This window comes from Chelmon rostratus, chromosome 7 (assembly GCF_017976325.1).
Source record: "Chelmon rostratus isolate fCheRos1 chromosome 7, fCheRos1.pri, whole genome shotgun sequence".
Lineage (NCBI taxonomy): Eukaryota > Metazoa > Chordata > Actinopteri > Chaetodontiformes > Chaetodontidae > Chelmon > Chelmon rostratus.
The window spans coordinates 7,233,151-7,259,532 of record NC_055664.1 but is presented as its reverse complement, the minus strand read 5'-3'; the positions used below and the strand labels follow the sequence as shown (position 1 = coordinate 7,259,532).

General features: G+C 43.7%; 1 protein-coding gene across 1 annotated transcript in view; it reads left to right on the top strand.

The window, feature by feature from the left end:
• The first annotated feature begins 3,694 nt into the window (after nt 1–3,694).
• LOC121608976 (limbic system associated membrane protein) overlaps nt 3,695–26,382 on the top strand; it is a 186,961-nt gene continuing 164,273 nt past the window's right edge. Inside the window, exon 1 of the mRNA XM_041940442.1 lies at nt 3,695–4,052. Coding sequence (XP_041796376.1) covers nt 3,898–4,052 — 155 coding nt within the window. The 5' untranslated portion in view covers nt 3,695–3,897. The remainder of the gene's footprint in view (nt 4,053–26,382) is intronic.

Here is a 26,382-nt window from a genome sequence, read left to right as displayed (position 1 = left end):
TCACAAGCACACAGAACAATGCATGTAAAACGTGCATCATATAAACCAGTTGTTATGCTCTAGTCTTATACTGTAATCACATCAAACAGCATGCATTTTAACAATGCATGAGATTGGACGGTCTGTGTCATTAGTTATACTTATTTGCGGCACAAATGCCGCAGAAAGAAAGTGTTATGGACCAGTCCTTCTAGATTGTGAATAGTACTAAATCATATTCTTATTGTAGTGATGGAGGGCTGATGTTGCCAAAATTTGCGACAACATGTTGCTGTTTTTCCATTTCAAATAAAGGGTTTTTTTTTTTTTTTTAAAAAGGTGGAAACTCTCTCAGGCTCTGAGTCAACACAGCAGGTGCCATTTGATTTTCATGCCACAGACCAAAGCTGTGATTGTCTGATGTCTCTGTGTTGATATTTGCACATGTTGAACGAACTGACATCACAGGAAAAGCACGAGTCAGTTCAGATTTAAGAGTGGACTTGACATCAGAGTCATACATCTTTCTGCTGTTCTGCGGCCCTCCTCTTTGATCGGCGGGCCCGAGCAGAGTCGCTCTGCCAGAGTCATTATGACTAATGAGATCGGGGGGGGGAGTCAGGGCACCTCATAATGTGTCTTAATAAAATCACTCCATAGTGGCTGCCCTTTGATGCAAACCTTCTGTCAATAAATTACAAGAGGCCCGGTCACGTTTCGCTAACAAATGTCGGAAACGTTTGCAGCTTTGAATTCGGCCTCCAAGCAAGCGCCTCCTCCAGCATAATTTGGGATGCAGTGTGATAGCCCCGTTGCCAAGCGTGAAGAAGCAGAGACATGATTTCTAGTTACATTGCATTAGTCTCTGGTGTGTTTCAATAAAATTGCTTCCTGGGGCGTTCCTTGCCAGCAACTTAAGTTGAACTACACAGAGTTGAATAATAGATCATGTTCTGCTTTCCCCTCAAAGAAGTTAATTCCCCTCATACCGTTGTTGTTTCATCATTTATCTGTCACAGACTGCAGTGCTTGTCATAGAAGATACCAATTATAGTTTGCTTCTCTCTCTCTCACCGTATCATGTATTAACTATTGTCCTCAAAAATCACATTTTGTTCTGCGGTACAGTACTGCAGTGTTTGCAGCAGATGCTAAAGGAGAGTTGACGTGCATTTTGCCGTATATATGCACAGCACATTCATAATGAACCTGTCACCATTCCTGAATTATAGAGACAAAAAAGGAGGCGGCTCAGAGGAGGAGTGTGCTGTACAAATCAGCAGTTAACCAAATTCAACAATAAAGGAACTTTATCTTTGTGCTTAGTCTGTGCCATCTTCTGTTTATTTGGCTGTCAGCTGCAAATGGTACTTAGACGTTTTTAATGCTAACAGCCAACCTGTGACTTCTCCCTGAATGGGCCACATGTTTCTGCACACCTATTGTTGTATTTACTTACAGTGTATTTCGGCACTGTTTCTCTTGTGTACACAGCAGAGCAGAATGTATGGCCGCTTCTGCTGTCTGAACCACACCACCACCCAACCAAGAGCATCCCACTAGCATGATAATAACCCCTGTGTCTTCCAGCACAGTGTGCCTATGTGCGTTTGTGTGTGTGTGTGTGTGTGTGTGTGTGTGTGTGTGTGTGTGTGTGTGTGTTCTCTCCAGTGTGAGGAAGAGCGAGGGATCACTGGCCTTTTGTTAGGAATTGGTTAAAGCTGCTATGTCCCTGGCCTCCCCTCCTCAATCTCTCTGCCATACACAGAAGATTTCTACTCATTACACACACACACACGCACGCACACACACAGTCTCTTAGACCTCTGACAGACTTTTGAGAATTTCTAACTAAAAATGTAGATAAAAGCCACATGGGAGCCATTCTTTTGTATATCTGCATGCGATGGACTGCCTCCTCTCTCCTCTGCAGAGCACACAGTCCCGTTTTAAGTGGTCTTAATGCATGTGCTATTTCATAAACTGCATAATGTCCAAGATAGCTAAAACCTCCAGAAGCTTTGAGGAAATCCTAACAGGCACTGATTATTAAGGGCAAAGCAGGGAGCAGCTCTGCAAGCATCCCTCCTTGAAAGCATTTTAGTCTCTTAACTAATGCACTAACATTAGCACCTCCATCCACTCCCCGTTATCAATTACCTCACTGTAATTGCTTTTCAGCCGTGTGTACATCTGCGCTTCCATTTTCTCTAATCTAGCTGTAAAGCCTACATGTCACAGTAGGCTGCAGCTGCTGGACGGGCGGCTGTCAACCTGTGGTTTGTGTCTGATCTGGTGCTTAAAATCTGCTGATGCTGGAAATAGGGCGTGATCGCAGCTCCTTGCACTGGTTCAATCAGGCTGCCGGTGATCAGAACAGGATTACTCCTCACTGTATGCGCGCTCGAACAATTTATTATATTTAGAGACAAGCAGGGGTGATCATGCATAAATGTGCGATGTTAGCATCATATGTAATCATTCTACAGTCAAGCCATATCTTTGCCAAGTCCTGTGCTTGGATCCATGTGCAGAGTTAGAGAAGTAGAGTTAAAGGCTTTATGTGTCTGATTCTGAATTATTAACCAAATACCCCAAGAGACAAAACAGAAATGCACCGTGCAACGAATGACAAAGATTCACATGAGTATTAATGTATTTTCTGAATCAAATAAAATGCTAAATGCACTGCCTAAATTTTTACTCTGCAGTTCATTAAGCGCATCGCCGAATGAGCATCAGATCATGGCCTATTAAGCCGCTGCTTGATTGGCAAGTGGTGAAATTAGAAGCTCTTTCTGCATTCACATTTCTGTTGAATTGGGAGGCGCACACCTTCGAAACTTGTGTCCTTGCTTAGGCTGAAAGTGGATGTAATTACCTAGCGAGCTACAGCCTCATGGCAGTCGTGGCAGTCTAGACGAGAGGTGATTACGTCTGGTTAAGCTATTCACTGCTGGGCTCCCGCGCTGTTCACGGTCAGCGGTGTTTGTGCTCTCGGATCTGTTTTTCTTCTCTCTTTTTCAACTTCATTCATTTTGCTCCTTTGTGAAAGGACAGAATGCAACAGCAGAATATACAGAACCGTGGGTTCGTTTAGATAAGACGAGAGTCACTGATGGTGACTTGTTTTTATTTTCAAACAGAAGTTAAAAACTCCACACTTACTCTACGGGAAGTCTAACCCGCTGGAGGGATCATGGTCCAATGCAGTCTGCTTGGCATGGAAATGATTGGGAGCCACAGCTCCAGACAACTGGACACATGCGAGCCTGCACTTTGTTTGAAGACTAATGATAACATGATACTGTCGTGATCCCCGCTGGGAACGTGTCATTGTGCTTGGCTTCACCTCCAGGAAGGTTGGTGCACATTGTGTATAGATTACCACCTGTGGTCGTGGTCAGCTTTAGTATTCCACAGGGCATCTCAACATCCACCTCCATCTTTTTTTTTTTTTTTTTTTTTTTGAAACTTCTTTCGCCCATATTTCTCAGTCCTCACTCAGTTGTGTCTTACTGAAAGGGACCTCAGGTGGTGCTGTTGTCCTGACAACCAATAAGGGGAGCATCACAGCCAGACGGCTGGATAATCTGAGAGAAAGAGAGAGAGAGAGAGAGAGAGAGAGAGAGGCGGTGGTGGGGGGTGATTTCCCCAGAGTCTGAACATCGCCGTTGCTGGCTGTGCCGTTCCTTTACGCGGAGAGCATTACGCATCAGTGGACTATAGAGCGAGGACCCCCGCACAACACAGCACCTAAAAGTCTTTCAGGAAAACCGTCTCACGCAAACCCTCCGGACTGCTTTGGACTTTAAGGCATTCCCGTTCCCCGAGAAGTCTGGACAACTACTCTTCTTCCTCCCTCCCCTTTTACCCTTGGATCTATAGCTGCCGAAAAGCACGCTCCTGTGCTTTAAAATGCAAGTCGGACGCAAAACGTGTTGGAGGCAATTGCAGGCTTCTTTTTTCAGACTGCTGTGTCTTATCCCCACAGGATTCCCCGTCCGGAGCGTGGATATGCAGCGGGCCACCGACAACATCACCATCCGCCAGGGAGACACGGCGATCATAAGGTGAGTCTCATCCTCCAACTTTCCTCTCGCGCCCGCCCGCCCGCAGCATCCTGCCTGCTCGCGGGCAGCTGCATGCCACAGATCGCGGCACCAAAGGCGATCGTGTCGTGGACTCTGTGAATGTGGTCATTTTATGTTCCTGCCTGACCGACTTTGTCTCGATTTCCCCTGCGGTAAACTTCAATTTACCACAAGATTACAGAGAGGATGGGAAGTGTTTCGGGCGAAAGTTGATTCGCTTTGCGGTCCAACTTTTATCTCACCAACCAGTCCTGACGAAATATGACATGTCTTATAACGCACATCACAGCACTGCTGGCACTGCTCTTGCAGTGGTGTCTTTACAGTGCACGATAATTCCATCCCCCCCATGCCTTATTCAGACATGGAGCCGCGTACAGTTTTGCAGTGCATGACATCGGTGTTCTGGAGGGATTTGCGCGGCTGGAACAAAAATAAATAAATAAAGAAAAAAAAAGCTTAAACGCCTTCGCCTGACGTGACGCGCAGAGCACCGGAGCTGCGGCCACCGAGGCTGCTGTTCTCACTTAATCCGAGAACCTCTCGGTGCGGCGAAGTGCGTCACGGTGTCCGGAGACGCTGCGTGCGTGTGGATTAGTGGCAGAGAGCGGGATTCTAGACACAGATAAGAGGATGATGCGAGGAGGCAGAGGGCTGTGCAGTCCTGTTTACAGTTTACCAATTACTGTTTAGGAATTATTAATCGCAGCGTGTAGGGGGGGCACCATCAGTGTCAGATGGACATAAATTCAATTCGAACTCCATTTATGTGCAGCTTCTGTTTGCAGCGCCGTGAACGCAACGCTCAAATCACCGAGTCCAGTTTGGCCTGTTACGCGGAGGATCTGTGAGCATAATAGCCTCGCATCCCACTTAATCACTTCCTAGACAATGCAAGCTGTCAACTGTGTGGTGCTGTGATGCTGCTGGGCAGATGTCAGCGACCACGTGATCCGAGCCATGTGTTTGTGGCAGGCTCGAGACGCAAAGGGATTTGAGATTTGGGTGGTTTTTGTAAACAAGGCGCTTTTCTCCGCCCCCAAAGGGAAGGTCCAGGTATGTGATAGGCCGCGCACAGATCACTCAATCGCATTGATTTTTTTTATTTATTTATTTATTTTTTTAACGTGCGTGCTGTATTTACAGTACCCCCACCCGCTCTTGGCCTAATGAGTGTGAGGATACAGAAGTTAATTATGGGATAGATCTTATACACAGACCCCAGTCGAAATGCCTGCAGACACACAAACAGACGCACAAACAGGCTTCCTCATATGTGCAGGGAGGTGCACGCACACACACACACACACACACACACACACACACACACACACAACGAATAAATCCCTTTAATGGATTCCTTCTTGCAACCAGGTGTCATCCATTCAGGTATCTACTGATCAGATTAGTCAATTGACTCAGTTACTGTTGAACTCACCAGGGGTCAAAGCTATTTGTTACACTTTCTAAATCCAATTGGCTGCGTCTTTGCTATATTCAGCTGTTTACTCACCCAGTCAGTCTCCTTCCTTTAAAGGTAGTGGCAGGCCTCGCTCTCAGCCAGAGCCAAATTAGATCCCGCTCTCCAAGAGAGCACTTGCAAAACGATCTTTGAATAATTATCTTTGGTAATCACTCAGAGAGTGTCGTAATTAATATGATGTTTACGATGTATCTCGTTGGCATTGCTGATCGGCCTTATTTATAGTCAGTCACACGACGATAAACTGCAACCCAGACCCCTGTGGCTCCATTGAAAAACACAACCATTTTTCACACCCAGTTTCCACCTGACAAATTGGATATGGAGGAGGGGTGGGGAAAAAAAACAAAAAAACATGAGGGCTAAAATGCGAGAACTTTGAGCAGGGGTGGGAGGCCGTCGGCTAGTAATTTGTCGAGCTACACAGTGTATCTGATTCTGTAAGCTGGGTTTTGTGAAGGCTGAGGGGATATTGGTGACCTGGGGGCGTAATAAGGCCCGTGCTCCTTTAGTGGAGCCTGTGGCTGCAGTCGTGACATTCATGGCACAAGCGAAGAGATGCTGGAGTGGGGAAGCAGTATGTGGCCGAGCAACCGCTGTGACAGAACACACAGCAGCGGGCCGCGCTGCTGAAATGAGAAAGGAAATTTATTTTTACCAGGGGCCCACAGCTGTGTCATGCTGAATACATAAGCAAACTAAGTCTTTTCTCCTCATGCTTAACTCTTACAGATTTGCGGCATTATTGCGGCTCGCAGTGAAAGCCTGTGTCAGAGGTATATATTTAAGCTTTATGATGCTGTGGCTTAATTTATGTCATGAGAATATTTAATGCATTGCTCTGGCCTAGCACGGTGCATTTTGAACACCACTTTTAATGGAGCGGGATGCATTAAAGATCACATTGGAAATACTCTTGATTTACATAATACAGGCCAGTAGCTGATTTTTTCCAGCACGTTGCGACACATTGCCTTGTTCACAGAATCTCATTTTCCCTCAAAAGTGAACATGGACTGAGCATTGACAGATCTCTCCACCAACTATTGATGCCCACAAGGAACAGCAATGAATCTTAATTGATTCCCTCCAGCTTGTCTTCTGTCTTACAACACTGTAATTCGGTGGCGGCCTGTTCTGCTTTAAGTCAGCGTCAGATGTAAAGATTTAGCTGCTCTTAACCTTTGAGCCATTTTGCCTAAGCAGGCCGTCAAAGGGTTAATCTGAAAGAGATTATTCTTTTCAAGACGGTCGTCGTGTTGCGCTTGCTTATATAAACATTTTCACACCAGCTTTTGTAAGGTGGAGTGAATTAGAGCTCATTAGATGTGCGCTAGGCCGCGGGATTAAACTCTAGTAACGAGAAACACATCAGTGGTAAGGTTTTATAATGCAGTTTCTTTGGATCTCCAGTTGGACTTGTGTAACATGCTTTACTCAGAAGTCACCATGTAAGCATGCCACATCCCAAGTTTTCTTCTATTTTAATGATCTGGTGGCTCTGTGTTGAGTTCAAAGATTAGCGTCTATCTGGGTCTTACATTTGTCCCCAAGCTGTCTTCTTGCTCTAAACGGGGGCCTTTTTGAATAATTTGTATCTGCTTGAAGTGACATTTGCCAGCGGAAAGCATGAACATAAGTTCCAGCATATTAAATTTATGTCCGCGTCCCAGCAGTCGTGTTCAGACCTGTAAGTTCAGGTCACTGAACAGCACCACTTATTTCGGAGCCCCTTCCGTGGTGACTTAGCCTGCCTTTTTTTTGTTGTTGTTGTTGTTTTTTTTTGCTCAGGATGATGCCAACAAGTGAAATCAAACTCTTCTCACCCTCAGCAAGTCACAATATGAATCTGAGGATTGGAAAAAGAAAAGTTTCTCCACGTTTCTGCCAGCCATTTCTGTTTCACAATAGTTTACTTTTTAATTGCTTTTTTTTTGAGCCCCTCGCTATGCAGGCGCCTTAAGGGGCAGGTTGCAATGTCAGGCGAAGCCCTGATAATTGACAATTACTTATTAAAGCATTAATGACACAGTCTCTGTGATTGCTCTCCTCTGGGTCAATTATCTGCACCGTGACAACACACCCTGCCTGACTTGTTGCTTTCAGTGAAAATGATGCTGCTCTTGTGCTTTGCCCCACAGGACCTTTGTCGAAACTCACCCCAGAACTCAGCCTTTAATTTGAGTCAGCCAGATATTATGTGTGGGAAATCTGCTGGCGGTTCAGACACGACATAAAACACGATGTTAGTCTAATGTTCCAGTTCCAGTACAACTAACTGCCTGATGGTAGTGAATACGGTTATTTTTCATCTGCATTATTAAAACCTCAACTATTGAACTCTGATGGCTGACGCATCTCGGGGTGCTGTGATGTGCATCAGCCGCACTCCAACAAACTGCACTTGGAACATGGAAACAAAGACTTTCCGGATGTTGGAAATGAGTTTACATTCTCAGCATATCCCACTGTGAGAAAAGCTTCTGGTTTATTTCCACCGTACATCTGGTAGCAATCCCACAGCACAAAGCTGGCACTGAGTCTATACGACATCTCTGGAGGTTGCAGTAAAAAATGAATTTTGTAATGTCTGAAAGCGAAACAGTGTAGATTTCAACTTGAATCACAGCCATCACTATTTCAGGAAGACAGCAAACCAAACAGTCATGTTTCATATTAAAAAGTCTATTTTCCAGTTGGAGTTACAGCAATGGTGACAGGATATGTGTCAAAGCACACTTTATTCTTTCATTCCGAAACTCATCATAGCTCATGGCTCGACAAATGCATCGTTACTGTTATTGGCCAGCGTATCCCAGCCACAGCTGCACGGATCTAAACCTGAAATCCAAACCCAGCCTGTAATCAAGCTTTTCAGACCCGACCTGCCTGAACCCAAATTTAAAACCCAAACTCAACCCAAGATCACACAAGCACGTTGCAGTCAACTACCAGCATGTAGCATTATTTTTTGCATCTGGAAGCAATAAATAATCTGCCGTAACGGATCGTAGATCAACCTTGCCTTTCTCCCCAATGTCGGTCAAGTCAAAATGTCTTTCCCAGCTGAACTTGACAACAGCCCAGACACGTTTAATCAGAACACATCTTTGCTGGGGCGCTACTGTCATGCTTTCTTTCAGAGCAGGAGTTGTGGAGGAAGGCTGGAGGTTGCCACAACAACATAAAACAACATGTCACAGCAACAATATGCCAGTGCCTGTTTCTGCAATGTAATGGTCTTCCCTGAACCTCTGGCCATTTTGAGAAGCTCCCCCTTTGCAAGATTTTGCTTTGTGCCATCCATTGCTGACTGTTACCTTGCCAGGCTAAAGCAACACTTTGGCTACCCTTTCTCCCTTCCCGCTTCCCGGGGAGCATTGTTTGTGGACTTGGAACTACTTGCGAGAGGAACAGAGAGAGAGAATTCTCTCATTAAGTTGCGTTTGAGAATAATCCAACCTTGGCCTGAAGCTTTGCACAACAGAACGGGTCAGGTTTGCTGAACTCTACCAGTGCATGGCCCAAATGTCTCTGTATGCATTAGATTTCCATTTTGCAAGAAAAGAAGAGTTTTAGAACTTTAAAGTTTTCTGGAAGTTTTTCAAGAACTTGGAAATGTCACCCACTTTGCAGCTGAGGTGATGAACCGAGGTCCTTGCCCTATTGCAGATAGTTTGCAGCCCAAAAAGGTTGCTGCTTTTTAGCTGGCTATTGTCTACTACATTTTTACAGATTTTACAGTACAGAACAATAAGAAGTTATCCCCAGGAATTAATTGGTGGACACTTTTGCAGTGCACAACTTAACTTCAGTGCAACATTTACTATCAGAGCAGGAGGCAGTTCAGCCTGTGTGTAGTGAGAGTAAGAGTGTCAAGATCAAGGCAGTGCATGAGAATCCAGCATGTCTGACTTCACGCTGCTTTTCTCACAGATTAACAATTAATGATGCCTGTTTTTAACCGGAAGGATGGTGAATTCCTAACCTTAGCCATAGTTTAACCATACTGTAGAAGCCATGTGAGATTATTATTATTATTATTATTATTATTATTATTGTGCAAGTTACTCATTAAAAAAAACTGTCTGGCAACAGGGTTGGCACTGTAAATATGCAACTGAATGCAATTCACTCATAAAGACTCCTTCATGTTCACAGCAGGGGTATCATGTCGCTTTCACATCCCTTCACGTTAAGTGTTACCAGATAGTTTGATTGATGTGGCAGCTGGGGCCGCAGGAACACAATGTTCTGAGTCTTTGTTTACCTGAGTTAGTGAGGCTCCATGAGAGCTAACCTGTCCTCTACTACTCTAAAGCTCACTGCAGGGAACAAGTAAAAACGCAGCAAACCTTATGCCCGCACGCGTGTGTATAGTGTTTACCATCGTTCTATAGAACTGACCCGTGAGCAGCATTTCTTCCTGTCACATTCAGTTGTGATGGAGACACAGTGCAGATATTCATTTTCACAGACAGCTCAAAGCTTTGGTAACGCGATATTGTGAGCAATACAGTCCAGGCCGGATTCCAAGTGGAAGGAGCGAACTGAGGAAAAACAGATCAATTTCTGGATTTCCGGGCAGAGGGCAACAGTGCAACATAATTTGGGATGTCCAGCCCCCAGGGGGCCTCTATGTTTCCCTCTGCAGCTCATCAGATCGGAGTGCTGCTTTTTTCTTTTTTTTATACAGTTTAGAGCCTCCCCAGGCATCTCTCAGTCCCTCCATCTCTTCATCGTTCCCTCCCCCTCTCTTTTTTCTCTGGGCCAGCATTGGATTGGCCGGTGCTGTTGACTTAACCTGATTCACAGAGTGACCGTGGAGTCAGATGAGAAAAAGAGGGGGTTTCTTTATGAGGATGATAAAGGAAAAAAATATATATATATAAAAGGGGAGAATGATGGCCAAAGAGCCCTCACAGAGAAAGAGAGACACAAACAGAGGGAAGAGAGTGTGATGGGTAGAATTAGAGTGGGAGGGAGGAGGGAGGGGGGAGGGCAGGGACACAGTATTAGTACAATCAGCACAATAATCCCTTCTGTTCCAGCCTGGGCCGACGCAGGATTTTCAAATCAATTTCGTTTTCACTCATGATGCTACAGTGGGAGAGCTGAGTGGCTGCCAGTTGGGTCATTATCGTCTTGTCCCCGTTTTGGCCTGGGACAGAGCGGAGGTGAGGGGGGGAGGGAGCTTCAGGGGCACAGGGACGTGGGCTTTGGTTGATATTTTGCCACTTCTGCAAAGTTTTTTGAAGTCTTTTGGAACGACTCTCAGTCATCACAAGTTCCAGAGGCTTTCATCATGGTCAGTGGGATCCAAATAATGGCCTGCAGAGACAATGCGAAGTCCTTTGCCATGCAGATGAACAAAGTTCCGAGGTTTTCACCCGAAACCCACGGTCCAATGCAGTTCAGTGGGCCGTCTGGGCCGCTTTCAAGGGCTCCCAACCAGATATGCTTTCAGCCTGCAGTTTGATGTTTGCTCGCTCATCCTCAGAAAACATATCAGGACACTCTGAGCTCTTCATTATGTGCCTTCAACATGTTTTTTGTGAGTAACTCAACCAGGGAAAATACACCTGAAATGTTTTTTTTTTTTTTTTTTGATACAACTGAATATTAAAGCAGAGCCTCTCTGTAAAAGCAGTCCCACTGCATTTCCCACTTTACACAGGCTTTTGTTGTGGAGGCCAGACTGTCTCTAAGTGCATATTTAAACAGCTCAGCAATTTCTCACAGCCTCTGGCTACCTAAAGGCAGTGGTGGTAGAAGTGGAGTGGAGGAGTATTCTTACATCTCTCAGAGAACCTCAAAATGTCAGAGTGTTACAGAGCTGCGGTAGATGTTGTATAAGAAACGCTACAGACGCAAAGGGTATGTTTCAAGCAGATACTGCCCATACCTTAATGTGCTGCGCTGTGTGGTATACAGCAGCAACTTGCATATGACTTTTCAATGCATCCTTATACCTATACTACTGAAAAGGTCGATTGCCGCTCACGCTTTTAACATTGTGAAATGGTGGCAGTTTGCTTAGATTTTTATACTGCATCACCTCACTTCCTCCTCTGCTCCCGTCATAAGCACTACAGCTGCCAGAGGTCACTGCCTAACAATACATTCGTAATATCCTACTTGCAGTTTCCACCAATACAGTCATTTCTTCTGGTGAGGACGGCTGTTTTTCCCACTGTGTGTATGATTGTATCTTCCGTTCACTCAGGCTTTGCCACCATAATGAAGCCATCTTTCAGAGGTGTAGCGTCATTACCTGCGTGCCATCGTGATTAATTGGGAAGTAGGTGCAGTTGCTTCAAAACCACAAACTTTTTTTCCCCGGAAGTGTCCGCCTTGACTGCCGTTAACCAGCCAATTTGCCGCAACTCAGCTGTAATTTAAAACCTGAGAGAACAGAGCAGGAAATTGAATTAAAACTCGAAAGTTTCACAAGCACCCCGGTGTCACCCCTGACATGAAATTGGGAGAAATGAATAGAGCGAATGAAGCCAGCGGGAGCTCAGTGCAGCTGGAAGTGTGAAAGCAGGTTAAATCATTTTCAATCTATCAGTCAGGATGAATTCAAATTAAAGCTGAAACATGTGGCTTTGCGCCGTGATGACTCCCGTCCCTGCAGCCGTAAATCCACATGGCTTTAAAGCAGATTAGAGGCTCGCAGTAAGCATGGTCCTGGCTGAGCACGCTCATTGTTTACCTCCCATTTCTTCCGAGATCAGCACAAATCTGCTTACCGACCTACTGACACATACGGTAAAAGATGGCATCACACTGTGATTATACTGTAGATGTGGTTTCTGGGTAGTGAAGATGTCATCAGTAAAGTATAATGTTTGTTTAAATTGGACATTCAGTCGTCGTACATTACCGGATGAAGGTGTCTACTTTGGCAAACCTGCAGCATAGCCAGCTACCACGACTGCTACATGCCTAAATAACTGTGCTGAACAGAGTCAGCAACTTTTGCCAGATGTGCTTACACAGCAATAGAAAGCCATAAGGAAGGACAATGCTAAAACTATCCATGCAAGTTTTTGTGGCACCCGTCTTCCAAGTGCTGCATGAGTCAAGGTCATGTGATTCATCCACGTCTATTTTGAAATTCTTGTCATTTAAAAGTAGCTTGAAATCAATATAAATGAATCAAGCTTCCTGTTTTTTTCAGGTTTTAATAACTTTAATTGATATGAGTGTATGTTTCAGGTTTACAGGTTTCACCAATCAATGTATATATTATATGCTATATATAGCACAAATTAGAAATTAATGGAAACACTGGAAATGTTGTCAACAATGTGCAAAAGGAGACACCTGATAAACAACAAACCTGTCACAACAGACCTTGTTAAACCCTGCAGGCATGGTATAAGCAAGCTGTTCTATTGGTGGGAGTAATTTACCTTCACGTATTAATGGCTCTGCATGGTCAGCTCTTGAATATACATCCTGACCTTGTGTTTTTGTTCTACTCCAGCTGTTGATTTCCGCAACTCTGTCACCAGACAATCTCTATTTACCGCATTCTCGTATTTGAACTAATTACAGCTCGGGAGTCAGGTGCCAGTAATTAGCACCGTCAGCACAATGGAGGAACGGAATGGAAAATCGTCCCTTCTCTTCTCACTATTATTTGCTTTGCCATAAACAGTCATCTGTAAGCAATGACAAGGACTAGCTATGAAAAGATCATTAATTGCTCAGCAATACAGCAAGCCTGGAAATGAGCGATATCTCGCTGGAGTGACGTACCTCCGTGATGCTTGTCAAGTGGACTCCAGTCGCCAGTAGCGCTCAAAGGCGACAATGCAGTGCAATGTGTTTGTGTGACTATAGCATAGAAAGATATCTACGACATGTGACAGCAGCTCATACTACAGTATAATGCAATGTAACTAGTGAGTAGAACAATGCTTCCACTGTTATCACTTGACACTACACAGTACATGCTGCATGATGGTAGAAACGTGTCCACCGGTAGAGATTTGGAAATAGCGTTTCAGCGCAGGAGCTTTCCCTTAAACTGTATTTCCACACTGTCATTCACAGTGCATGCACTGCTACTCTGCTACACAGCGAGCCAGTGGGCGTGTTGCACACAGTGCAGCTGCTTCCTACTCTTCTCTGCTTGCCTGTATATTGTTTTGCACTCGTTTGTTGACATTGCAGATACGTCCAAACACATGCAGCATTGATATCAATGCAAAAACAGTCGTTACGACAGATGAGCCCCCCTCCTCCTGCGCGCTCTGCCCAGGCGCCACCCCTCGCCTAAGCCAAATGGAGCATTTCCAGTAAGAGAGAACTCGCCCGATGTCCAGATCTGTGGACACTGTTCGGAGTTATGAGAAAACAGATTTACTGTCTCTGCTATATATTCTGGTTGTGCAGCACAAATCCAGCTGCCTTGCGAGGTCATGTGACTTGGGCAGCAGGACTGCTTCCCATGTACTCACATGACCTGAAAGTGACAGTCGGTGGTGATAATGCACCTCTGCCGCATCTCTGTCGTTCTCATATGGAACTTTGAAACTTAGATTTTTAAATAAAGTTGCTTTTTGCTGTTTTGAGTCATTTGTTTTAAACTCACGTGTTGTCTCATGTGTGAATTTACAGAACAATTACTACACCGCAACATATACAGTTCCTGTGATATAAAATTACATATACAGTGTTTGACCATATCACCCACCCCACTGCACTATTCTGACAATGCCACATCATCATCATGTCTAAAATGCCAAACACCAGCAGAGTTACTGATGAAAGTATTTCGCCTAATATAATTTCATGGCTTAAAACTGAAACATGTCCCATTGCTACTCATTACCAAGGTTGGTCTAATATTAAACGATAACAAGGTGTTTGTTATCCACAGGAAGATTTATTCAAATGGTTTGGCTCGATACAGCATGTGAGGCTGCTATTTCAAAAAAGTAACTGAGGGCGGTCTTTGAATATCTTGATGCCATCACTTGGTGACATAACATAACCTTTATTTTGAAATGTCTTCATCTGTAGGATCCGCTGAGCGTTCGGTATGAACAAAAAGGACGAGGAGCAACTCAGGAGCTCATTGATGATGATATTTATCGTCAATTTTGTTCAAGATTTTAAAAGGAAAGGAAGAAAATCATGATATGAGTTTTTTCGTAGGTTTGTTGAGATTAATTCCGTCTGTGCAAATGACTTTGGAAGCAATTAGCGAGCGAGGGTAAGGAGGCAGGTTCTGGGGAAGGCAGCGACTTACTGAAAAAAATTAAGTGCCTGTGCTTGTGAAAAACAGTTATTTATGCTCCGTTTTCCACATTTTAACACCTTAAAAGTGCATTTAATGCGTTCTCCAATTCAGTCCACTGCGTCAGTTGATACACCGCTCTTTGAAGTTTTGTGCTTCAAGTTGAATCAGTATCATTAAAGCGGCCTTTATTGTTTTGAATGTTGGTGTTAAGTGAGTTTTCAGCTGCAAAGCTGTATTCTGCGCTGGTGCTAATACCAGAGAAATGTTGAGCTCACCCCAAGGGAAACTGTTTGGATTTGTTTCAAAGGCTCGCTCTAAGTGGCCTTAATGGCAGCATGTTTTGATTCACATTATCCTACTGAGTTTTACTTTCCATTTCAAAAGGGAGGGATATGAAAAGGCCACAGTGTTAAAGGTGCAGGAGATTAATTAGAGTTTTTTCTCTTGAGCATTTGGCATTTGAAGAAATGTGGATGACTCCATGGCCTATTTGCTTTACATTCCCCTCTGATGTGTGTAGCATAAATATCTCAGCTGTAAGGGAAAAAAAAGGAAAAGACAGGAAAAAGTTGACTGAAATACTTTTTCAATTTATACAGTGTGGTGTCACAAGTTCGAACTTTTCAGCATTTGCCTTAACAGGCAGTAAAAGAGAAAACGAAATCAGCAGCCCTTGTCTCATTTGCCATTAATTATTCCCATTCAATTCAATTTAATCCTCTACCCAATGGAACGACATTGTTATCCAATTACTGGAAGCTCACTTGCGTCTCTGCATGGCTTACGATTACCTCCAATTAAATCAGGTCCCCTGGTGAGTAGTTCAGGTATTGATTGCTGCTTGCCCCCCAATCATAAATCTTCTCCTACACTTTTCTTAAATATATCGCTGACCCTGTACAAAGCCTTCTTGTCAGCTCCCACCTATGCGCTTGCAGAGAGCTTGATCTGACCCAGGAGTACATCGCAGGCTAGACTAATTCATTATTTCCTGATGTTCGGCGCTTATACTACATTAGCTAAAGCACGGTGGTGCACCCACATTTAAAAGGCTGTTTGTGTATCGAGGCTGTCTCATCACCTCAGGACAGGGGGATGGCACTTGCCAGCGTCTGGCAGCAAATCAGAGAAAGAGCAGAAAGCAAGTACAACCTTCAGAATAAAGGGCTGCTTGGTAACCTGTGGGTTTTCAGAGCATAGCATAGTGCTGCAGATGAAATTATGCTTTTTGTAAAAGTGTTTTGAAATGGAATCAAGTATAAACTCCCTGCTTTGTTATATCCATGCAAGTCAGTTTACCTGAGTCATCTTATGGAAATGCAGAAACACGCTAAATGAACATTTGGTCATTTAACAACATATAAGGCCACATGCTACACAGATTAGTCTCTAGTATGAAGGGTTGAAAGATTCAATCTGAAAGTGTAAAAAGCCAATTGACATTTCAGGAGGATCATCTCAGCTATTCTGTTAATCGAGACGCCCCGGTTTTCTCCGATGGTTGCAGTAAGATCATTTAAGACTGATATTCATTGCCAAGTGGGCGTTGCTCTGCATTTTCCAAATCACTCAAAGTCAATGTGTTCCCATCCTTAAAAAGGACTCATATTTCTCACTGCCCCATAACGCCCTATCCATAACTTTGTTGTTCATGAACTTGAGTGACTCAATATTATTTGGCCTGAAAGACATCTCTGCACAGCTTTCACGCCCACATTTTAGGTCATTTAGGTCTGTTGTTATTTTGCGCAGAATAGGCATTCAGATGCCGGAAAAGTTCATAAAAGTTGTGTTGGGTTTTTTCAACTTCAGCTTTATTACCATAGCCCCTAAACCGCAGGAGTTTGCAGACATTTGCATCTTATTGCTTTGTCCCACAATGCTGGAGGACACAACGCAATGTGGTGTGCCTGAAGTAAACATTGTACCCAAAGGCTCGGAACAGGTGGCCAAGTACAAATACACAGTCCCTTGGAGAGATGGCGGTAACAGCCGTCCTTTGTGTCTTCAAACAGAAGGGAAACAAAGGAAGGAAACCGCTCAGCCTGTTTAACCATGGCTCGGTTCTCTCTTATAAGACATTGCGCGAAAATAATGTCTGTTTTATTTCTTCGGGCGTTTTCATACGATTTTTATATCCCAGCAGCAGAGGCTGTCAAAAATAAATCATACAATGGAGAGGATGCTGTTGTGAGCTGTGTGATATGTTCGGCGCGTTTGGAGGGAAGTGAGCAGACAAATGGAGACGTGTTTAGGCTTGTATTTGTATGTATTGCGGTTTCTATATACACCTGCAGTATTTTTTTGGGGTTGTGTCCGCTCACTCACGCATATCTCTGTTTACTCATGTGCTTCCCACTCGCGCCTGTGCGAGAAGCCTACTGTACCAGGGTTAAAAGGATTAGAAATCTTTATGGTTATCCAATCAGCCGTGGCAGAATGCACAATAAAGGGTTGGCGGACACGCTTTATTGACTGCACCACTGACCACAGTCATCTTGCAACCATATTGCATTATCAGAGAGGATACACAGTGCGACCATGCTGCTCGATTCAGAGTTGGTTTTTTTTTTTTTTTTGGCTTACTTTAATCAATATTGACATCACACATTCAAAAGATATTTTCAAAAAATCTGCAAACCTGAAGAGCTGGCTTCCTCTGACGTGTGTGTGTGTATGTGTGGAGGTGTGAGATGCATCCACCAGTGAACTCTGTCTGACTCACTTTTCGGAGCATTGATTTTCTTTTTTATCCTGCGTCTTCACATTACATTTTGAATTCAAATTTCTCTTTCGGTGCAAGGCTGATTCTGCAACTCTCACCTAATTGACCACACTCACACTTTGATATGCTCTAAAACATACGCTCACATACCTTGTGAAGATTGCCTTGATCCTTTAAATTGCTTCTTACATCTCTTTGAAGAACCACCAGAGGCTACAGACGTACCTGATGGTTCGACTTTAAAACTGTAGTTATTTAATGCACAAGCCGAAGCCACTCTCACGAAGCCGCAGAATTATTTCCTGTAGATTAACCCTTTAATGGTCTTTCCAGTCATTGGTAGAGCGCATTTTGAGCCGGAATATCTAGTTCAAAGATGAAGTATACCTAGCTCAGCCTGATTGAACCTTCAAGCACTCTGCTGAAGTACGCTAAGGGCCGTACTCACCAAGAATGATACCTAGAACAATAATGGTAATGATGTAAGCATCCACGCTGATGAACGATAACGTTCTGGCATCAAACACTTACCCCAGCTGCGTTGGAGGCTTAGGAAAATGGATATTGACGACCTGTTACAGCTGCATGTCAAAGACGAGGAGTTAGGAGGATCCAACACACTGTTACCACAGTTTTACAAATTGTTTAGTACTTTTGTGTGAGTCAGCATCACCAAATCTTTTCAGGTGGCTTCTTTCCAGGAAACGAGCAGCATTAAAATGACTCTTACCATATTACATTACATTTATTTAGTTGATGTTTGTATCCCGTGTGATTCACAATAAGTCCAATCAACCATGTGGATAAAACCCCCAAATTGCAAGAATCATTCAAGTGCATCGACTTCATCAAATAAGCTCAACTGCTTTAAGTGCTAAAGTGCTACAGTTAGAAATAATTGTGAAATAAAAGCGCTCTTAGTAGCGAGGGAGCGGCGAGCCATTTGTTAGCAGCAGGGCGGAGTGGACGAGCTTGGGTGTGTGCTTCAACCGTGTCCTGGATGTAGAATGGGCCTGAGCCATTCGCCACACGGTAGGCAAGTACAAGTGTCTCAGATTTGAGCAGCCACCGTTAGCCAGCGCTGTAAGATAGATAGAAATTATTAAATGAAAATATATCATTGACAATTCATTTTTCTGATCATGTTGTCGCTAAGATAAAATCTAATGTTTCATTGTATATTTATAAGTTACTATATCAGCATCATTTTAGGACTTTTGAGACTTTTCCATTCAGTCACGAATCAGGTAAACTCAGGATGTTACTGATCATATTGGTAATAATGATTCAACAAAGCCGAATGGAAGCAGGTGTGGGTATTGATCACTTCTCTCCGATCATTGGGGGGTTGCTGCCACTCCTGCCTCAGGCATGTATCCAAACTGAAACCTTTAGGAAATTCTTGGACTCAGTGAATGTTTGAACGTTGTAGAAAAACCACACACAAAAAAGGATCCATCGTCCAGGATGCTGCAGATATCTGGAAGTGTCCTTTTACTATCTCTACCGCCGTCCATCGTTCCTTTTTGTTTTCTGGGTGGGACCACTGAAGGATTAAGTTCCAATCTCTGCCTGTCAACCTGTCATGATTTACCTGTATCTTTTATGCTCTAACTATACTGTCTGCATAAAAAGATACAGGTAAATCTTATTATTGAAATAGTTCTTAACACAGGTTGCTGTTTATCAATACATTTAATATATTATGCATTATTATAGCTCAAAACACTTCTGTAGAAACCAACGAATCTCTCTCTGTCCCTCTGCAACACCCTTTTCTGTTAAGATCGACTGTATCGCAAAGCTTGTCCAAGGCTTAGATACAAATCCCCTCTATTTTTATTCAGATTCAGACTGAGGCTCACACTCGCTAAAGACTTCTGCCAAAGTGACGACAAAGGAAAGGTATGCTATTCACTGGCTCGACACAGCGAGAGGAAAGTGTTCCTGACTGCGAATGCCATAGGCTTGCACAACAAAACGCTTCAGCATTAAGATTTTTTTTTTTTTTTTTCCCCATGAAGATGAGGCCATTCAGGCTGTCAACTTCTCCCGAATTATTCTAGATGTTTTCTGTGATGACACGAAAACATTATGCAGAGATTTCAGCGACGCAGAATAGATGCTGTCAGGCATGCAAAGGAAGGGTTTTTTCATCCTGGAACTACCCCCCCTTTGCAAATTGCGCTTTAGGGCACACGGGTGCAAGCCTTGGTGGATTAGGCTTAAAGTGGAAGCATGCATTTTTATGCTCACTATTAGTGATAAATGGGGCCATTTTTAGCAAATAAGACAAGAAATGTACCATCTTACCTCATGCAGCTCACTGAAAATATGTAGAATATATGTATAGCTCCCATGCAGTGCTTGTGATATACTATAACTGTCCAGTAAATATACAGGTGTCATGTTTGCACAACGACATTCTGAGCTTCGCTGTCTGATTTTCGAGCTGGCCCTGCAGCACCCCGCTGCGCTCTCTGCTTGATGCACATCCCACTTCTGCTCTTACTCTGCTCGTAATTTGACGTGTATCTGCTCCTGCCGTCTCCTCTCTATTTATTTTGATGTCTCAGTTGTCCCAAACTAAGCTGCCTTGAAACCTTAAATCCTGTCATGGATATTTTAAAAGGCATCATGAAACTTTTGGCTCCTCGGAGAGGGTTTTTGGGTAATTGGAAATCTTTACCTGAACTGTTTCTCAGTGTGTTTGGTCTGCAGTTTCAGTAATTTTGCTTCTCTTTATAGTCTATTTGCCTCTCTCGAATTGGTTTTCATATAATTTAGCTTTACCTTTCTGCCACAGTTTCAACTTCTTTCACTGAAGTGTGTTTTTGGCCACAAACTGAGCTGCCGCTGCCTACGAGTGTTTCAGAAGGCCAAGCTGAGGACACAGATGCACCAGCTGTGTACTATTCAGTCTTTCTTTCTGAGTGAACAGAGTGCTTTCCCCCGGGTTGTCTCTCTTTGCTCTTTGTCCTAGACTTTGCAGTAGCAGTTATGGCCCGTTGCACCATGTCTGTGTCATTTCTTAGACACATTCTGAAGAGACCCGATATGAGGAAACCATTAGCAGAGTGAGAATTTCCAGAATTATGTCACACAGTGGTTTTACAAAGACAGGCTGGATGATGAAAAGTGGAAGATGCAGCTCAGAAGTTATTGGAGTTCCTACAGCTACCCAAGATGTGTTTTGTCATGCATGAGCTACCTCTGATGTAAAGTTTAGAGGGTTTTTATCTTATGTCAAGACGCTAAACAAAACCCAAAAAAGGCTTGATAATAGTGGAGCCACTCCCCCGTTACCCTGAGGACACAAAGTAGACCTACCCACAATCCCCTCTGCTCTCTGCTGCCTCCCTGATAGGTCAAAACTGCTGCATATGGCAAAGCACATGGGAGGATGCTGGCAATGGTGATGATAATGACACCAGCCGTGGAGAAGACAATGACAGAAATAATGATCATCTGCATGAATAGGAGGACTGGTGGTGGTGCTAATAAAACTGTCATTCTGGGGAATATTCACATTTTAATTATGGTAATGAACTTTTTCCATTATCATTAGCAGTGGGATGCTGTCATTAATGTCATTTTTGATAGACTGCTCTGCATTTACCTCATTTTTGAGTTGCTGAAAGCATTTTTGCCACAGTTCATCAAATTTGGGTTTACTTAGAGATCTATCTCAGCAGCGAGGTGGAAAGAAAGGCAGACACAAGACCCAGGCGAGGGCTGTCATCTAAAACCTTGATAATAAGAATGGAGATTACGCATTTATCAACTCTGAATTTACACACGGATCATTTCGGAGCACACGTGAGAACCTGAAAAAGGGCCGATGCAGAAATGTTTGTGTATTACTTATTTTATTTTCATGTCAGTGCATTTAGATAAAAGTTAATACAGTGGCTCTGTCCCTGCTCCATCTCCATCCCAGAGTCAGCGCCTATTGCAGGAGTGGCATTGAGTATAATTACTCTGACTGTAAGCTCTAAAGTTTCACATCCAGAGCTGCTGTAAGGCTACAAGTCAGCATTATTCTGCAAACCAGCGTACAAATCAAAACAGAATGATATTGGATATACAAAAAAAACTTGTGTCTTTGCCATAAGAACAACACATTCAGTTCATTCAGGACTGTCTCATGTGAAACTTCATCCTAATGTTCGCTTTCTCCCACAACATGTCACTGTGGCAACACTATTTGGTTGAAGCTGCCACCATTCAAGGAAACTAAATGAAGTTTTCCTCGCGGTGATGTAAAGGCATTGTGACTATTAACCAAATGGTCTGTGAACCCCAGTCATTCTTCCTTCCCAGTATCACAACTCTCTGTTGTTTTGATTATGTAACAAGTTAAGTGCTTCATGATTTGCCTCAGCCTCCACAATCCTTTATTGACAGTAAGGCTAAAATATAACAGCAGAGAGTTTTATCAGGGAAGTTGAATTTTCTCATCCAGGCTTGTGGAAAAAATAAAATAAAATTAATCTTTTGAGAAAACTCTTCTATCTTAGGGAAGTCTATTGATTCCGTGAGTCTTAAAGCAGTTTGACATGGTGCAAGATCTACAGCTCCATCCCGCCTGATTTACCTCTGATTCAGAGCTTGTTAATCCAGCATATGGAGCGCAGTGAGGGAGTGATAAATGCTGTGTTTGTATGCTGCGAGGAGAAACAGAGGGAGAGATCACAGGATACAAGGAACAAGACACTCTATCACAGTCGAGACAAAAGAGGCAGAACCTGAGGGACATGTTTCCGAGTGCATGCCTGCTGCTTCTGACGGTCCCGTTGACTAAGAGGTGTGCGCGCAACTGGGGTTACTGCGTTTTGACAGCTTAAAAAATGTTTCTCTGACGTGAAGTGTGTTTTCAAGAGCACGTGTGTCTGCGTTGATGCTCATATGTGTGGAGTGCGCTCGGGCTTAACATTCCAGTGATGTAAGGTTCAGGGCTTAAGCGTGTGTGTCACTATCAGCAGCAGGAAAGCACAATAGAAAATCCCATTAGCTACAGGGAAGAGCTCACAAGCAAGAGGGGGCTGGTTTCATGCAGCGGGATAGCTGGTCCCCTTGTTGCCAGAATGCGCCAGGTGCCTTGGTTCGGTCGCTGGTGGAGAAACGGAGACCTCCATCCGCTGGATGCAAGGCTTTTTTTGAAAACGTAATCAATGCACTTAACCTTTTGTTCCAACTCATTACGGAAAACAAAGAGACACGATGCCAGTTTTGTCTATGACACACAAGCTGGCACTTGAAAGGAAATCAGCCTCATATGATTTGGCAAAGAGAGACTGATGAGAGGCAGAGCGAGCCGAGATGTGGGGAGGGAGAGAGAGCAAGAAAAGAAAGAGATTGATCACTGAGTGGGTGGAAATGTCAGTGTGCTCCCGGCTATGCATTTTCCACATGTGGAAGCTGCCACTTGTGCTCTTTTTCGCACTTCTGTCTAATGCTTTCTCAGACTTCACCTCACAAGCACCTCCAGTCTCTCTCTCTTTCTCTCTCTCTCGCTCTCTCTCTCGCTCTCTCTCTTGCTTAATATTTGTGTCCCTCCCTCTCCTACTCAATTGAAGCGCCTAGTTTTGTTTTGTCTTCTCACAGAAAAGTAGTGCATTATTCCTTTGAGAGCTTATTTTCACTTTCCTTTCGTTTGTAAGACATTTTTTGCCCACATGTTTAGGCTACTATGAATGTTTATCATAAGCTCAGTGATGACCCTGTTTTTTCTCTCTAGTACAAGGTTATTACAGTTATTGCAACTGGACAAACTAGACTTGGCAAAAAAAAAATATATAAACAATATTGTGTACTTACAAAACTGTACAAGATAAAATAAAAAATATGCAGGAAATGTCTTTAGTTTAGTCTTTGTCGACACAACAAGCGTGAGGAGGCGTTGGCGCATATGTTTACTGAGACTGGGATGTCTTGACTGTGAGTCAGTTGCCTTCACAAAGTGTCATGTTCATATTATTATACCTGTTCTGAACTTCTTAAATCTTGCCCCTGGCAAATATCCCCCATATTATAATAAGTAAATAAAAACTGATATTGAACCTGATAAAAACTAAAATAAAAATAAAAACTGGACTGAAACTAGACAAACCCGCTCTGTAAGAACAACTAAACTGAAAACAAAACAAAATTAAAATTAAAAACCAAATAAAAAGGAAATCTAGTGAGAAACACAGATTTTTACAAGTACATTGTTGGTCTCTTCCCTTCATCCCCACCACCATCCTGCCTGCATTACATTTTGTTACCTCTCCCGTCTTGTCTCTCCAATTTTCTCCTCTCTGCTTCCTCCAGAGGAAGCCGGTGCTTCTCCTTAATTGACTGGTTTCGTCAAACTCCCGGATGCGCTGTTCAAGGACGGGGCTGGGAGAAGGCATATAGGGGTGTTTAGAGTTGTTTCCCTTTGTGTGTGTGTGTGTGTGGCGTGTGTGCAATTATGTTTGTGTGCATAGCTTATTACTGTGCTACGGACTCTCATCTAAGCCTCCGCCAGGCGCGTTGGCTCACCCACCCAAGATAGGCAGGATTTGCAGAGATGGCCATAATTATAATCAATCATACGGAAAAGCCACTTCTGACGCACGCAGGAGTTTCAGCCTCCACCGCTCCACCGCTGAGCAGCCTGGGAGCCGCCAACTGCAGCAAGACCCCTCAGCTCAACCCTGCGTACACTCGGAGCAGTCACGTTGTCGAGGAGGGGATCAGCCAACAATCAGCCAACAATCAGCCAACATGTATAAATACAGAGCATGCAGCAAACACAGCTGGAAGCATGATGTTTGTTCTCGGCTCAGGCTTGTTTGTTGTCAGGATATTCACGGTCTGGACACTCAGCGGAGACCGCCATTCTTTTTGCCTTCATTAAAACCTGACATCTTCATGGCATGGATCCCCAAAGAAAAGCTTTGATGATACAGTATGACTGTCACTTACCACTAAAACTGAATGCACATGGCGTCAGTCATTACACATGTCCCTGACAATTTGGCAGCGCCACAGCATCTGCCTGTCTGTCATATTTCATGTCAGAGCTCATTATACCTCAGCACTAGTTTGGCTATATTTAACAGTAAAATAAAAAAATCATGCAGTCCTATTTCCTCATTAGTTCTTTGCCAACAAGACGACTGAATCTATCTTACATAAAACAAAGTTATTACGCAAGCATTTCATGAATCATCTTTTATTTGGGTCCCTTAAAAAGAACTCAATAAGAGGGCACACTCATGCGGAAGATTTTGCCTCTCTGCTTTGATTACAGAGCTGGCAGGTTGCAGACAGAACCTACTTATGCATTTTTTACTGCGGGATCAGTGCGTGCCTGCGGGCCGAGCTTAGTGCCAGATGCACTGGCCTCCGTCACAATCTCCCTAATCTGATTAATCTCTGTCCACACATCACATCATATGTACTGTATTTGTGCGGCAGTATTTCTCGCGAGCATGTGTGGATTCGGACTGCGACCCTCATTGATTGGATGGAGAGATTTGTTCAGCAGGGTTTCTAGTAATTATTTATGGATGTGTATGCATGCATGCATGCACTCACAGTATACAGTGTTGGTGGATGTGTGCTTGCGTACACCATACAAACGTCTATGTGTGTGTGCGTAGGCCTATTAAGCATGAGTGGGTGCATATGTAAGTGCATTTGCACACACTGGTGGATGGATGTGCGTGTGTTGAAAAGTGGAAATCCCTCCAGAGTACAACATACAGGTCGGAGAGGCATTTAGGCTGCATCAGCAGCATCAGCAACGGCAGTGTAAGCGAACATGGGTGAGTGTGGCCCACATTTTGTTCCTGTAAATGACTTAGATGAGAAAGGAAACATAAACACTGCCATCAAACGAGGAGGTATCTTACAATCAGTGATCATTGTCTCTTAGCCAATAAAAAAGAGGTCACTGCAAACACGCGCAGGTTTTCAGTTTCAGCCTCAGAGTGGATGAGCTAAATTCATTCATGAATTCATAAATTCATGAGAAACTGAGGGTGAGATTCCCCGAGCGCGCAGCTTTTATGGCCCTTTAACAGTGAAGATAAGGTGTCATTGTGATTGTTTGTTCACACGTGTGTTTCTGTGTCTGCCGCAGAGTGTCCTTATTGATTTTGTCATTATTATATCTTCTCGAAACAGAATGGCGGCGAGCCGTGTTTGTGAGTCGCACTATGCATTTATTTGTGTTCTTACATGTCCCCTGGTGTGTGCATTGGAGCGTGGAGAGGAAGAGAAAGGCAGTGGCTAAGTCATTAGCACAGCAACAGGTTCCTGGGCTTGATTCCCAGCAGTGGCCCGTTCTGTGCAGTTTGCGTGCTGCTGTCTGCTTGGTGTGATTGGCTTCTAGTTTCCCCTTATATAATACATGGCACCTTTAGAGGTTGCAACTCCTTTCCCCGGAAACAGAAATACATAGTGTTTGTGCGAATGAATCAATGAATGTTATATCATACAGCCTCACACCTTGAATGAGTGTGATAATCTCATGGGACGGGTCGATCACACTGTGGAGTGTCTCTGTGTCGGAGCGACTAGGTGTATCTGTGGCTTCATCACTGTGTACGGATTTACCTGTTAGGGTTGGGCAATTGGGCAAATAGCAATGGCATCATAGGTTGTTTGTTTGACTCTTCAGCAAGCTAACTGAACTTTAGTTGGAACCAAGATGGCAGAAGTCTTTACTGCTCCCAACATTGCCAAGCGCATTGCAAATTCACTCTTTCCATTTTTCCTGATGTGCAATCAGCAGTTGTTGTTCGGCTAAAGGTGGCCAATCGAAAATTTTAGCCCACTCCTATTACCTTTATATAAGACAGAAAGCATC